At 34.0% G+C, this 16,927-nt stretch overlaps 1 protein-coding gene across 17 annotated transcripts in view; it reads left to right on the top strand.

Moving 5' to 3' along the window:
* The window catches only part of Mllt10 (MLLT10 histone lysine methyltransferase DOT1L cofactor), a 161,783-nt gene that overhangs the window by 87,097 nt on the left and 57,759 nt on the right, over positions 1-16,927 (top strand). For all 17 annotated transcript variants that reach the window (XM_074056537.1, XM_074056548.1, XM_074056547.1 and 14 more), the window contains 2 exons: positions 4,974-5,069; positions 16,485-16,740. In XM_074056537.1, coding sequence (XP_073912638.1) covers positions 4,974-5,069; positions 16,485-16,740 — 352 coding nt within the window. The remainder of the gene's footprint in view (positions 1-4,973; positions 5,070-16,484; positions 16,741-16,927) is intronic.

Below are 16,927 nucleotides of genomic sequence, written 5' to 3'. Positions count from 1 at the left end.
ATAGGCAGCTTTTCTGGAACAATCCCAGGCTGACTTTTCCTTCTAATACTTGATTTAATGTCTTATACCAAATTTTAAATTTCAGTTGTGTGGTGTGTCTCATTCCTGTTGGGGAATATCCTAGCATTCATTCTTATCTTTGATCCTTCATTTCCAAAGAGTCTGTACCTCTTACCTCTCACATTTTCCCTTTTCTCTCTGATTTTGGTTGCTGTTGGTTGATTTGGTTGGTTGTTCTTAGGACTTTTTGTTCTTTTCTTTTTTCTTTTTAACTTTTTAATATAGGAAAAACTTGTGATTTCCAGTCATCTTTTTCAATGTCAATACATTTATGTTTGTTTATTTTTTGGCCATTCTGGGGTTTGAACTCAGGGCTTTCCACTTGGAAAGCAGGCACTCTCCTACTTGAACCACACCTCTAGCCTTATATTTTGCTTTATATTTGTAAAGATATTTGTTCCCTCCTCCTCCTTCTGTCTGTCTGTCTCACTAGGCAAGAGTTTTACCACTGGGTTACACTCCCAGCCCCTTCTTTGTCTTTCTTATTTTGTAGTCAGGTATTCCTTTCTAGTTTGGGCTTTCTGATGAACTCTCCTCAGCAGTTGGTGATAATGAAATTCATTTCTATATGTTAGCATGCCTTTGCTAATTTATTCCATAGAGCTTTTCTGAGAAGTAACCTCAAGCTCAATCTTGTATTCGTTGTAGAATTCACTTTCTAATTTGCTGCAAACATTTCTTTTCTCCTCTCTCCCATTTTTTCTTTTTCTTTAGACATAGGGTCTCTCTGTAGTCCAGGCTGGCCTCAAATTTATAATCCTCCTGCCTCAGACTTCCAAGTGCTGGGATTCTTAGGTGTGTACCATCATCCTTAGTTTGCTCAAAACATTTCTGTCAGTGGTTTATTGATAGATGCATGCTCTTCAAACCCCTGAGATAGCTCATTCCATTGTGCCTGAATGTAAGAACTTACAAGTATTATTTTTACTGCTTCTTGAACTTATTTTAATAGAAACATTGGCCCTCCCCCTAGTTAGTCTGACTCTGAATTTAGGAAGTCTTGATCTAAGTTTAGGATTACAACTCCTGTATAACTTCTCTACACGCAAACAGTTTATTTTGGAACTAAACCTAAAACTTCAGTCCATTACAGAGATATAAATGCTGCCATATTTATTTCCTTATTGAAACTTAATTTGGTAATCTCATTTTCTTAAACTTTTCTCTTCCTTCATTCTGTCCCTTCCTGCATTTCCCCACTCTTGATTTTCTGATTTAGAATTTCTCATCATGGATACCTTACCTAGGGATTTTTTTTTTCCTTAAAATTAAAAAATGTTTTAATTAAGTTTCTTGGAGAGGATAGGTAACAGTCTGCCTGGTGCTTGTTTAAACCATATTTTTATGATCTTAGGTAAAAAGAAAAAAATTTCCTCACAGGGATGTTTTAAGGCTTGAGATAACATGGGTTTGTCACTTACATAATGATTTTAAAATTGTTTATTTTACATACTAATACAGTTGGGGGTGACATTGATTCTTTTTACCCTTTGTATTTATATAAAAATACTCCCTCTAGTTTTATTTTCCTCTGTTTTTTTCTTCTTGCATAAAATTTTAAAACAAAACTCATAGTTAACAGTTTTCTCAAATATCTAAATATTCTTTAATAACATACTTATTTTAATTGCCATTAATTACATGGTTATATAAAAATTTCTTTTCAAGCACACCTCTGTTGGACATTCAAGTTGTTTTCTTCCCCACCCCCATTGCAGCTAGATGTTGCTGCATTTAAATCTGTATTTTATAAACTATTTAAACCATTGTTCACCTCTTAGACATGAAAGTATGAGGCAGAGGGTATGATTACTTGCCTAGTCATACCCTTTCTATATTGTTCTTTAGCATATGTATTTTCTTATTCATGAAAGGCTTAAACCTTATTAAATGTATAGAGTTTACAAATCTTACGATCTCTGTTTCTAAATTTTTCCTAGTTTTGTTTGAATTTTGTGTTTTCAATTTGTATAGCTAAATCTGCCTCCCACCTTCCTCTCCTCCCTTTCTTCTTCCCTCCTTCCTTCCACTTTGCTTCCTCCCTCTCCCCAGCCCTTACTTTGCTTTTAACATTAGAAAAGTCTTTCCTTCTTCAAAGTCAGATAAAGAAAAACTTTCTTCTAAACTTTTAGATTTTTAAAAAATTTTGCTCTTTGAAATAAACTATTTGGATTTTAATTATTTTTGTCTGAGATTTTCTCCAAATTATTAACCAGTTGTTTTAGTACCATTATTAAATAATTTCAATCTTGTTGATTTGGAACCCCTTCTTTATCACATTTTAAATATTCATATGTAACTATCTTTTTCTGGATTTTTCCTTTTGTTCTATTAATCTATTAAAATCAGTATCATTTTAGTGAAAAAGTTGACTGCTTTGATTAATATTTTATAGCTTGTTAATATAAATATAATCCATGCACTGAACATTTGCAATTTTCATTTCAAGGTACATTTGTTGATGTATTATATAGGACTAGAGTTCTGTATTATTCTGTGATTTTCTTTGTATTGCTTTTATATAGCTATACACAACATTTTCATACATGTATGTTGTGTGTACTTTGGTTTTTACTCTCATGTGCTTTTCAGATTATTAGGGTTTCCTTTTTTATGCTCAGGATCATTTACTATTAATCCCAGTTCTTGTACTTTGAGAAATAAAGCCCACTGTGGGAAGAATGCAGGTAGTAAAGAAGTATAGAAAGGTTCCTTTATTATTTTTGTAGGGAAGATAATGTTGGTCTTCCCTATAAAGCCCATGATCATTTGAATATCATATTTATAAGTCATATTATGTAATTAAATGTATTACTTTGTTTTATACATAAAAGTCTATAATTGTTACTTTTAATTTATATCTTATTTAACTCCTAAGACTTAGTTGTGTATTCTAGTGTCATTTCAATTACCTACTGTTGCTTGACAAACCACCCCACAAGTTTTGGTGGCTTGTAACAGGCAGGGCTCAGCATGGACAGTTCATCTTACTTCCATGTGGTATCAGCTGGGTTTATTGATGATGATACATTTAATTGGTGACTGATTAGGTGGTTATTGTTGGTCTTATTCACATGCTTTGGGGTAGGTGCTGCTGCCTTTAGGCAGGGGTACCTCATTTCTTCCATAGAAGGCCTCATTCTCCATTTGGCCTTTGTATCAGGAAAGTGAAGAGTAAGATCCAAGGTAACAGTGGTTGAAGCCATGCAAGACTTCTTAAAGCTTTGGTTTTCTGAATTTGTATACCACATCCTGTTGATCAGAACAAGTTACAAGGCTAATTCAGGTTTAAGGGATTGAGAAGAGGATATCTTATAATGGGAAGAGCAATAGTAATATCCTATTACAAAAAATAGAGGCATGATTCCTTAGGAGTCACCTGTCATCATGAATATAACTTGAAGATGAAAAGTTTTCTCATAAAGTTTGGGATAAAAAGTTTTATTGTGTTAGTTTACATTTTCTTTTGCAAAAGTATTAACATTATGGCTAGAAAATGTCGTACATATTTAGACCAGATATTAAAAGCAAAAAGTGAAATTATGCAGAGTGTTATAATAAAATATGTATCCTTAGTATTATTGTTATTCAGAGATAGGATTTTGCTATATAGATCAAGTTGACTTGGAACTTGATATGTAACCCAGGCTGGCCTTGCATTCGCAATCCTGTTGCCTCAGCCTCCTGGGATGACAAGTGTGCTCCACCATGCCTACCTTAATTTTTATGTGTTCTGTTTTGCCTGTGTTTAATCTCTCTGAGGGAAATTAATCTTCGACACTTTAAACAGATTAAATATTCTGAATGATTAAATTTAAACACTATGAAAAAAATCCAACTAAATCTTTAAAATATTAGCAAATTTTGCACTATTTTTTAACCTATATGATAAAAACAATTCAGAACATTTTCATTAAATTTCTTTGGCATTAAAGTTGGCATCCTGCTGGTAGAGTGGCTCAAGCAGTAAGTAAGAGCACCTGCCTAGCAAGCATGAGGCCGTGAGTTCAAACCCCAGTACCAAGAAAAAAAAAAAAAGGTTGGCATCCTGATACTCAGTTACTTAATCAAATTCCTTTTTTATGCTCGTTTAGCACTGAATGTGAAAATGCATTAGTTTTATATTCATTAACTTTAACGTGATAGCAACATACCTAATTTTGTCTATTTTTGTCATTGCTTAGAGATAACCGTCTTCTTTTTTATCTTTTTTGGTGGTACTGGAGTTTGAATTTAGGGTATTATGTTTGCTAGGCAAGTGCTCTACCACTTGAGCCACGCCTCCAGCCTATAATCCGTCCATTTTATGAGCAAACCCAAGAAATAATTTTTTGCCTGAGTTTCTGTATCCTGATTTCAACTTTCTGGGACATAGAATTCAAAGCAAGGTAGCTGGATGTGTAATTCCAGGAGGCTGTGACAGGAGGATCTTGTGTTTGAAGGCTTGCTGGACTACACAGAAACCCTATCTAAATAAATAAATAAGTGAATAAATAAGTACATAAATAAATAAGAAAAAATTCAGTGCTTCGTGGTGGAGAATTTGGTACTTTTCAAATGTGATAGTACATATAAAGTGCTATGTAAACCTTCAAGTGTTATTTATAAGACGTGTTTGGTCTTTTTAATAAGAGAAAGTATATATTTTGTTAAATATCAATGTAGTAAATAATTGTAGACTTCAGTTGTTTATTGGTATTATTTCAAATTGATCAAGAATAAGAGAAGATAAGTCATTTTAAAATAATTTATTTTACTTGTTAAGTATAAAATAACACTGATCAGAGGAGTGACTTTTTTACTTTTAGACAGAAGTATTAATTTTTAAATTTCTGAGTCATAAAAGAATATTGCAGTATTGCATATATATAGTCTATGATTTAAATTGGGTTTTACTTATGTTCATTTTTTAGAAATATAAAGAAAAGGACAAACACAAACAAAAACACAAGAAGCAACCAGAACCGTCACCTGCATTGGTTCCATCCTTGACTGTTACTACAGAAAAAGTAAGTTTTAAAATATCCCATTTTATATATTAACTAGTTATGCGTCGATTTTAACCCCTAAGAAGTATTTTCATTTCCACTATCATAATTCTCAATTTTTCTCAACTTCCCAGCGATACACTAAGCTCTTAGGATTGCCACTTCTTAGTTCTTTGTGCTGCCTTCTGTTTGTTCTATACTTGTCTCCAAAGACTAATTAAGGATATCAAGTTTAAGGCACCAATGACACTGTGAATTTGGTCTACCTATACTTTTGAAGTCTGACTTTTTACTGTTTAGGTTAATTTACCTCCCTGCAACTCAGTTTCATCATATGTAAAGTGGGGGAAGTAATTTGTAAAATTGAAGGAGATAATGCAGTTAAAGCAATTAGAATGGTATGTGGTTCATAGTGAGCATTGCTTAACAAACATTAAATATTATTAAAATTATTATGCATGTAATGTGAAAATGAATGGAGGCAGGTGGTTGAGACAGAGTAAGCAAGTGAGGAAATTAGTAAGCAGTGGGAAATAAGGGACAGGGTAAGGCACTAATCACGAAGGATTATATAAGCCAGTTTAAACACTTTTGTCTTTTAGCTTGAGTGAAGAGTGACCTAATCTGACAGTTCCGAACTGAAATATAACATGGTCTGACTTGTGTTTTAAAAGGACCTCTTGCTGCTTTGTTGTGAATAGACATAGAAAGTCCTTTAGGAGGTTACTGAAATAACACAATGAAGGAAGTGAAAACAGTGGAGGTAGTGAGGTTGTGATTAGATTTTCAATACATTTAAAGACAGAATCCTTACGACTTACTTAAAATAAGTTAGAGGAGTCAGAGAAAGATATAAATCAACAGAAATTATAAGACATAATTCCATAGGTTTTAGCCTAAATAGAAATAATGGAGCTTCTCTTAACAAAGATAGAAAAGACTGGGTGGAGTGGTAGGTTGTAGACAAGGTGAAAACTTCTCTTGGTATCAGAACAAACTTTCACAGATTTAGCAGTTTAAAATAGCATAAACTTTTTTTGGGATTGGGGGCATATGGTGGTTGAACTCAGGGCCTTGTACTTGCTAGGTAGATGCTTTGCTTCTTGAGCCATGTCTCAGCCCTTTTGATTAGAGAGTTGTATTATTCAACAAAACAATTCGAAAGCTACCACGTGAGCCACTCCACCAGTGACACACAGAAACTTTGCCCATGATTGTGATAATAATTTCACTAATGTGTACATGTCAACATTTGTCTTATTTTTTACTTTAAATATGTGCAATTTGTTTTATATCAGTAATACCTTAATAAAAGTTAACAAAAAATCCAGTGTATTTGATACATTAAACTTCTGAGTACCTTTATTGTCATAAGATTATTGTGTGTGTTTCCTTCAAAATAAGTTTACTTTAAAAAGATGGGCTGGCAGAGTGGCTCAAGTAGCAGAGTGCCTTCTTAGCAAATGTGAGGCCCTGAGGTCAAACCCTAGTACTGCAAAAAAAGAAAAAAAAAATTCTCTGTGTCTTCCTATTCCACTCCTGCTCTGACAATGACTGTTGTTTCCTGTCACTTTAAATTAGTTTGAATTTCTAGCAGGCTAAAAAAAATGGACGTGTACAACATGAACAATTTTTTGTTGGTTTGTTTCACTCAGCATAATTATTTTGAGATTCATCCATGTTGTGTGTATTAATAGTTGATTCATTTTTATTCTTGACTTCTATTGTATGGATGTAACAAGACTTGTTTATCATCCACCCAACAATTGATGAACTTGGTATAGTATTAATCTTTTTAATTTTAGCCATTCTAGTGGGTATATAGTGGTATCTCATTGAGGTTTTATTACGTTTTTTTTTGGTTTGTGGTGCTGGGGGTTGAACCCAGAGTCTTCCACATGCTAAACAAGGGTTTACAACTGAACTATGTCACCTACCCTACTTTTTAAGGCCTAATTATGTTGGATATCTTTCAATGTACATATTTGTCTTTTTTTTTTTTTTTTTCTTTGTGGTGATGGTCGTCTTAGACCTCCCTACCACCTGCTTTTTTTTTTAAAGTCTGTATGCCTTAAGGTGGCGCTGTTTTATTTATTTGTTTGTTTATTTATTTAATCGTTTTTACATTTACTTACATGTGTATACATTGCTTGGACCACCCCCATCCCCAAATCCTTTTTATTGGCTTTTTTCTTGTTAAGTTTTGTGAGACTATGTATTCTGGATGACATCTTTATTTTGTTCCATAATCTTATTTGTCTGTCTTTACATTGGTACTACACTGTCTTGATTACTGTGGCTTTGTAATAACCCCCTATTTTGAAACTTTTTTGTGTGTGTATGATGCTGAGGATCAAACCGTGGGCCTAGCACATGCTAGGCAAGTGCTCTACTACTGAACTGCACCCCCCGGCCCTGTAATAGCCCTTTAAGTCAGGTAGAGTACGTTCTCCATCTTTGTTCTTTACGCTCCAAAGTTTTTTTCTTTGCCTTTGCTTGCTTGCTTGTTTGTTTGTGTTTGCACTGCTGGGTTCCAGCATGATAGGCAAGTGCTGTACCACTGAGCTACATCCCCAGCCCAGTTCTTTGCATTTTCTGTGAATTTTAGAATAAGATTATCACTTTGTAGAAATAAGACTGCTAACATTTTGATTGGAATTGCCTTTAATGTTTAGAACATTTGAGGGAGAATTAGTATCTTAATATTCAGTCTTTTGGCCATAGTATATCTCTGGATTTATTTAAGTCTTTAATCTGAGAAATGAGTATATAGGTCTTATACATCTTACATCAGCTTTATCTCCAAATATTTGATGCTACTGTGTAAGTAGTGTTTTCTAAAATGTCAATTTCTGGATGTTACTTGCTAGTTTTTAGAAATCCACTTGATTTCTGTATGTCTGATCTTGTATCCTGCAACATTACCAAAGTGTCATTAGTTTGAGGAGGTTATTGATTCAGTAGGATTTTCTTTATAGACAGCTTTGCCATCTGCAAGTGCGGTTGTACTTCATTCTTTCTGACCTATATGTTTCATTTATTAGAATCCTCAGTATAATGTTAAGTGGGAGGGGTGAGAATGGACATTTTTGCTATGTACTTTACTTTAGAGGGACGTACTCAAATTTTTATCATTAGATATAATGTCGAAGTTTCTACCTATTCCTAGTTTGCTGTGAGTTTTTAATCAGCCACAGGTACTGTATTTTGCCAAATCATTTTTTCTGTATTTTAAAAATAAGATATATTAAAATGATCACATGGAGTTTCCCCAACTCTTTTTTAATTTTAGTCTGTTAATATTATGTGTTATGTTGGTTGACATTCTAATGTTAAATAACCTTGGATTTCTAGGGTAAATCTTACTTGAAGGACTATCATTTTGTGTGTATGTGTACATGAGGGATATTTGTTTACAATGTCTTTGGTTTTGGTGTCCAAGTAATTCTAACCTGTTAGGATGAGTTTCTAGTAATTCACTCCCATTTATTTTTCTAAAAGAGTTCTTGTAGATTTGGCATTATTTCTAAATGTATTAAGACTTCATTTCTAGGGCTGGCGGAGTGGCTCATGTGGTACAGGATCTGTCTACCAAGTGTGAGGCCCTGAGTTCAAACCTTAATGTTGGCTCTCCCCTCCCCCCCCCAAAAAAAAAAGACTTCATTTCTAAAGCCATCTTCATTTGGGGTTTTCTTTATGAGAAGGTTAATAATTCCTTGGTCTTTCTGTATTATTTTCATTGATATTAGTTCTGGTTTTGCTTTTTACTGTTTACTTTGGATTCCTTTGCTTTCCTTTTTCTAGTTCCTTAAGGCAGAAGTTGATGAATTTTATATGAGCCCTCTCATGTTTTTCCTGATATAAGCATTTAAAAAATATAATTTCATTTTTAAAGGGCAAAATTGAGCAGGAAATGTAGAAAATTCCCACATATCTCTTTGTGCTCACTGTTATACAACCTCCCTTGTTATCAAAAACTCCCATCAGAATGGTAACATTTGTTATTATTGATGAATGTAGTTGACACATCATTCTCACTGAAAACTCACAGTTTATGGTTCTTTCTTAATGTATACTGTCTGTGGGTTTTAACAGTTGTATAATGATGTGTACCCACCATTTTAGTATCTTGCAGAGTAATTTAATTGGTTTAAATATCTTTGCTCCACCTATGCATACCTCTCTACCATCTCATACTTGGCAACCACTGATCTTTTTATCATCTCTGGTTTTACCTTTTCCAGAATGTCATATAGAATCATATAGCACGTAGCCCTTTGAGGTTGGCTTCTTTCATTTAGCAGTATGAATTTAAATTTCCTGTCATCTTTTTTGCGGGGGGTGGAATATGGAATTTGAACTCAGGGCCTTGTGCTAGGCCTTGTGCTTGCAAGGTAGGCACTCCTACCACTTGATCCTCTCCACCAGCCCTCCCCTACATCTTATGATGCTTTTATCAAGCCATTTCTTTTTATTGCTGAATAATCTTCCATTGTCTGGATCCCAGTTTATTTACTTACTCATCTACTGAAATTGGTAGATTCCAAGTTTTTGCAGTTATGAATAAAGCTGTAACTAACCAACATCCATGTGGTTATTAACATCCTTAACATATAAGGATGTGAGAGTTAATATCCTTACTTTTTTCCTCATTGTAGTGGGAAAGCTTTGAGTTTCTTATGATTAAGTATGACATTAGCCACATTATTTCTGTAGACATTCTCTATCAAGTTGAGGAAGTTCTCTATTCTTAGGTTGCTAAGAGTTTTTATTATGAGTATCAATTTTCTCAAATGCCTTTTTCTGTGTGAATTGATAAGAGCATTTGATTTTCCTTTAGATGTTGATTATATTAATTGACTTTCAAATGTTCAACTACTTTTCATATCTGGAATAAGTTCCACTTGGTCATATTGCATACTTAGTTTTATACATTGTTGGATTTGATTTGCTAACATTTTGATGGGCATTTTCTCATGTATATTCATGACAGATTGATCTGTAGTTTTCATAAATGTTTTATCTAGCTTTGAGGTTTTAAGGTGATGCTGGCCCTAACAGAATGACCTAAGAAGTATTCCCTCTGATTGTATGTTCTGGAAGAGACTGTGAAGGATTGGCATTATTTTGGAAATGTTTGATTAAATTCACCAGTGAACTCCTTAGGGTCTAGTGTTTTAGAAGATTATTAGTGACTGGCATAATTTCTTTACTAGATATAGGTATAGTTACATATTTCTTGTGTGTATTTTGGTGGATTGTGTCTTTCAAGGAATTGGTGCATTTCATCTAGGTTATCAAATTTGTGGGCAAGGAGTTGTTCGTAGTATTTATTACCTCTTTAATGTGTGTGGCAGCAATAGTGTCAGCCCCTCTTTTAATTCTGATACTAATTTTTTTTCTTAGCTTGGCTAGAGGTTTATCTATTGTATTGGTTTTGTTAAAGAACTGGCTTTTGATTGTGATTTTCTCTTGATTTCATATTTTTAATTTCACTGGTTTCATTTTACTAAAAAATTTTATTATATTATTGTACTGAGGGTACATTATAATATTTAGAAAAGTGCTTACAATACATCTTAGTTGAATTCACCCCTCCATCATTCTCTTTTATCCTCCCTCTCCCGCTTCTTAGAATAGTTTCAGCAGGTCTCATTTTTCCATTTTCATACATGAGTATATAATATTTCCACAGTATTCACCTTCCTATATCCTCCCTTTCCTTATATCCTCCCTCCCTCCTACTGGTACCAACCTCCAGACAGGACCTGTTTCACTTTGCTGTTTTCCATTTTTGAAGGAAGACATTTTTGTTTAAGATAGCTGTACGGGGAACTTCATTATGATATTTCCACGTATATATGTATTATAACCCAAATTGGTTCATCCTTGCTATTTTTCTCCTTTTTACCATAGTCCCTTCTTAGGATGATTTCAACAGGTTTAAAAATTCTATATTCATTCTTGTATAGAAAGTACATTACCCATATTCATTTTTACTCGATTCTTTTACCTCCCCCTTCCGTTAGTGCCCTCCCCTTAGTGTGACCTGTTTTTTATTTGAAAAAGTATGTCTTTAGTCTGTGTATTTTGGATTTTTCTAGTTATCTTTCTGTTGTTGGTTTCTAGTTTAAGTCCATTATGGTCTGAGAGAAAGGCATGTGAATTGTATTGTTTTAAGTTTGACAAGATGTGTTTTCTGTTCTAGAATGTAGGCTGTCTTGGTGAATGTTACATGTGAGCTTGAAAGAATGTGTAATCTGCTATTGTTGAATGAAGTAGTCTATGAATCCAATCATATCCAGTTAGTTAATGGTGTTGTTCAGTTTAATTATGTCCTTAGCTGTTTTTTTTTTTTTTTTTTTTTTTTTTGCTAACTAGATCTGTTTCTGATAGAGGGTTGTTAAAGTTTACAACTATAATAGAGGATTCATCTTTTCTCTCCTTTCTAGGATTTTATTTTTTGGGCGGTACTGGGGTTTGAACTCACTTGCTAGGCAGATGCTCTACCACTTGAGCTACTCCACCAGCCCTTGTCCTTGAAGTTCTGTTGGAGGCCTAACACTTCGATGCCCTTTTATTAGTCACATAGACATTGATGTGTTAATTTCTTTAACGTTATACAATGTCCATTCTTATCTGTGATAATTTTCTTTATTCTGAAGTCTTTCCTGTTCATACTTAATGTAAACTATAGCTTTTTGGGAGAATTAGGGTTAGCATAGTATATCTTTCTCTATCCATTTCCTTCAAACTACATGTATCTATATTTAAGGTAGGTTTCTTGTAGCTAACATAAAATTGGTTCTTGGTTTTTGTTCTGCTCTGACAATCTTTGCTTTTTATTGGTGTATTTAGACCTTTGATGTTTAAAGTGATTTCATTCCTGCCCTTTTCCTGGGGCTAACCTGGATCACAATCCTCCTGTTTATGTTTTTCCATGTTCCTGAGATTATAGGTATGAACTACCATGTCTGACCATAAAAGATGATTTTTTTTATCTTTGGGTTAATAGCTAACACATTAGTTACTGTTTTATAGTTGTTGCCCTTGGTTTTGTTTCTGTTCTTGTTACCCACATCTTTTCTTGTAGTTCTTGTAGTTTTATCTGGACATTTTGTATGTTTCCATTTTCTTTCTTGTTTGCTTAGGGGAGGTTTTGAGACAGGGTCTCTCTGTGTAGCCCAGGCTGGCCTGGAACTCACTATGTAGATCTTACTGACCATTATCTTCCCCCACCCCTTTTCTTTGTTTATTAGCATATTATAGTTGTACTGGGGGTACATTGTGACATTTACTAATGTGCCTACAGTATATCTTTGATTTATACCCTTCATTCTTCTCTGTCATCCTTCTACCTCCCTCCTAGAACAGTTTCAACGGGTCTCATTCCATTTTCATACATGAATACATAGTACTACGTATTCACCATATTTGCTATCCTTTACCATTTCCTTATGCCCTCCCTCTTCCCACTGGTACCAGCTCCTCAGCAGGATTGTTTTACTTTTCTGTTCTTCATTTTTAAAAAAGAGACATTTTTTTGTTTATGATGGTTATGATGGTTATACAGGGAGTTTCATTGTGATTTTTCCATATCTATATCAATCTACCTGTCTACTTATCTACCTCTCTATCTAATACCCCAAATTGATTCATCCTCCATTTTCTCCTTTCTGCTTTAGTCCTCTTCTTAAGGTGATTTCAACAGGTTCGAATGTTCCATATTCACACTTTTATAGAAAGTACATCAACCATTCACCTTCTTTACTTTCTTCATTTACCCTCTCCTTCCAGTTAGTGCCCTCCCCACTGCGTGAACTGTTTTACATTCTTGTCCTTCATTTGGGTGTCTGTTCATTGTTCAGTAGGATTTTTGCCTTAGTATTTTACCTGTAAATGTTTTGTGGTTAAGTCAGTCTAAGCCCCCTCCCCCACCCTTGCACTTCCTCACCCTTTTCCTTCTATCCTGTGTTGTTCAGCAGTTTTCAGTGTTTTGTTGTATCTGTTCCTACACAGATATGATGTATTACTCACTCTATCATTCTTCCCTTCTTTTTCTCCTTCCTTAGTCTCCTCTAACAGTCCCACTTTTTAAAGGAAGCATGTTCTGTGTATACTTATGGATATATGATAAAGTTTTATTTGCATTGGGTCTGTATTCCACATATGAGAGAAAACATGCAGCCTTTGGCTAACTTCATGATGTTCTCCACTTCCATTTTGTACATGACAAAATTTCATTCTACTTTATGGCCATTACATATCATTATATATCATTTTTAACAAACTCTTACTTATTAACTCAATTAAAAATAAAATCCATTTCATCCAACATAGTATGTTTACTAATGTTTACAGCTTTGGTCTATTTCTTTCCTTATGCCTTCTTTCATAAATGTAGATGACAAGAACCATACCTTTAAAAAAAAAATCATAGCTGCTGTTTCTTTGGTTTCCCACTGTAGGCTTATGTTTCATTCTAATTGTAATTTAAAAATCCTGTTTAAAATAGAAAGTATTCTTTGTTCTTAGTTAATGTTATTGAGTAGGTATATTTGTGTTGCATCTTTTTTTTTCTTTTTGGCAGCAGTGGGGTTTGAACTCAGGGCCTCACACTTGATTTTGAGTTGATTTCATGTTTATAATGGAATTCTCTAGTACCCTATTGCCTCAGCAGTCATGATTGAATAAGTATTTTTAGAATGATGGAAGGGATGAATCTAACTAAGGTACATTGTAGGCATAAATGGAAATGTGACACTGAAACCCTCCTGTGCAAGTAATATATGCTAATAAAAATGTTAAAACATTTTAAAACTAACTGAACAAAAGTTATATAACCTTGGGGGGAGGGGTATTTTAGCGTTAGAACATACTTTGAATTGTTAGTGTTTTCAGCTATTTTTTTTTTTTTTGGTATATTAAATAATCTGATACTTTTGGGAACTTAGAAGGTGTGGAATCTATTCATTCGTTCATCCGTTCATTCTGAGATAGGGTCTCACTTTGTAGTCTAGGCTGGCCCGGAAACTTGTATAGACCAGGCTGGCCTTTAAAACTCATGATCCTCTTGCCTCAGCCTCCAGAGTGCTGAGATAATAGGCATGTATCATCTGAAAAGAATTTAAAGTAAAACAGTTATGTTTTTATTTAATGTGATTTTTGTTACTGAATTTTGATTGCTTCATTCATTGCTTTTTTTTTTTGTAATACCTTTCTACTCAATAGTATGTTTTTATTTGTTTTATGGACAGATTGGTAGACACTTCAGGTTGTAAGCAAGGACATTTCCTGAAATAATTAGAAAAATTTACCAACTATAATTTAGGTTGTTCTATAGAAGTGAACAGTATATTTTCCTTGGCAGTACCTTACCCAGCTTTCACGTCATCATCATTTGATACTTGAACAAAGTATGTGAGTGAAAAATACCACTGTGTTTTCTGAAAAGCCCTCTTTTTTTTTTTTTTTTGGGCAGTAGTGAGGTTTGCCAGTCTACCACTTGAGCCATTCCCCTAACCTTTTTTGCTTAGTTATTTTTTCAAATAAGGTCTCAAGTTTTTGCCCTATCCATCCTGTGACCATGATCCTCTTAGCTCTCCTTTCCACTTACTTCACATCATAGCCATATACCAACATGCCTGGGCTAACGTGGTCCTCTGCTACTTGAGTAGCTGGGATTACGGATATGAGCCACTGTACCTGGCCTCAGATGATTTTTAAACTTCACTAGGTCATAGAAGGATGAGATGTGAGAGGAATGGAGAACCTCAGAATCAACTCAAGTAAATGGAAAATAAGGTGGAGTCATTTCCAAATTGAAAAGATTCATGTATCTAAAGTAAGCCTTAGAAACCAATCAGCTTATTGTGATTGATTTGTTAAATGGAGTTTTTTCCCTGCTGAACTTTGAAGGCTTTGTTCTTGTTGGTGGAGTATACCTTACTAGAATAGTCACTGTTTTGTTTTTATGAGGTAATAATCTATTTGATGGTGAAAATCTGTTAACCGGCACAGAATCAATGGATGTTTGGGGTAGCAACAGGTAGCAGAAAAGTAGCAGTAAAGATTAGGTTTTCTCTGGGTGCTGGTGGCTCACGCCTGTAATCCTAGCTATTCAGGAGGCAGATATCAGGAGGATTGTGGTTTGAAACCAGCCTAGGCAGATAGTTCGGGAGACCGCATCTTGAAAAACAAAACCCATCACAAAAATGGGCTGGTGGAGTGGCTCAAGGTATAGGCCCTTGAGTTCAAGCACTCAAGCTCCAGTAAACATTTTGAAGCTTGATTTTGTTGTCACTTCCTCAATTTCTCATTTTTCAAATGTATCTGCTTAGTATTAAGTGATTACTATTTGTGGGAAATTTACATTTGTGTAAATTTTTCATTTTTACAGAGATTTCATATAGATACATTACAAAAATGTTTATTCAATGAAAATTGAGTGCATGTTTTGTTCAAGGCATTTACTCAATTTAAATGTACTAGGTGTCTCAGCTACTTGAGCAGATTTAGTAGCAATTCTGGATATCTTGCCCCTGTGAACCTTACAACCCTTTCATTTCAAAGCATGTTGATTAATGTATTCTGCTGTGGTATACTCTCATAGTCATTTAATTTTCCATTATTTGGGCACACTTTGTATTTAAGTGATTACGAAAACTAGAAATTAGTTGTTTTAACAAATCTTTATCTTGCTTTGTTCTCCAGTCATGTCTAGATCAAAGGTAGTGACTGATAATCAAAAGTAGTGAAAATCTTAACTTTAATGTATAGCTTTTTCCTCGACTTGAGAGAAACATTTTTTGATTCACAGACTTTTGATCTTTCCTTTTTCATTAGGAGCCTTTACCTGAATTCTTTAAAAATTTCTGCTGTATACCAGAAGAGAGCCTTATAATCTAATAGACATAGCTCTCTAATGGAATGGTTGTAACAGCACCTTAATTCCCTGTATTTGTTGCCTTCCTGTTTTGAAAACTAAAGTTACCTTAATTTTGTTCCTAGGAAATAGTATGTTCTTGTTGAATATGATGTTGTTGCTTGACATGAATACTTTTGATGTTGCTATGTGTTACTTAGTAAATATGACTAATACATATTACTATTAATTGCTACAATCTGACCTTCATACAAGTATGAATTATACTTTCTTAAAAAAAAAATAGTAGGGCTGGGGATGTAGCTCAGTGGTAGAATACTTGCCTAAGGTGTACGAGGCCCTGGGTTTGATTCCTCAGGACCATTAAAAAAAAAAGTGTAGTTAATCAGACTTTGAAATACTTGCTTTTGCATGATTTTCTTAGATAGATCTGGCTTTATTTTAGAACTAAAACCTTTTTTATATTTATCTTTGCCATTTATTGTTTTCTTCAACCAAATGTAATCAGTTCTTTTTTCCTTTTACTTCCTTTTTTTGAATCAAAATGTTAGACTTATACAAGCACTAGCAACAACTCTATACCTGGATCCTTGAAGCGCTTGGAAGATACTACAGCAAGATTTACAAATGCTAATTTCCAGGAAGTCTCTGCACACACTTCTAGTGGAAAAGATGTTTCAGAGACTAGAGGGTCAGAGGGCAAAGGGAAGAAATCTTCAACTCACAGCTCAGGTCAACGGGGAAGGAAGCCTGGTGGTGGAAGAAATCCAGGAACAACTGTGTCAGCAGCTAGCCCTTTTCCACAAGGTATTAATTTATGATGCTTTAGTTAAAATACTCATCCTGATAATTGTCAATAGTAGTTATGCTTTGTAAAAGAGTTAATTTTTTTACTTATATCTAACAGTTATAATAGATTATTATCTAATTAACTAATGTAAGATTACTTTAAAAATAGTGTATTTTGTTTTAAAATACATTTGGAACTTTGTTA

The sequence above is a fragment of the Castor canadensis genome, chromosome 15 (assembly GCF_047511655.1).
Source record: "Castor canadensis chromosome 15, mCasCan1.hap1v2, whole genome shotgun sequence".
Taxonomy (NCBI): domain Eukaryota; kingdom Metazoa; phylum Chordata; class Mammalia; order Rodentia; family Castoridae; genus Castor; species Castor canadensis.
The sequence above is the reverse complement of the archived record's forward strand: the minus strand, read 5'-3'. Positions and strand labels throughout refer to the sequence as shown.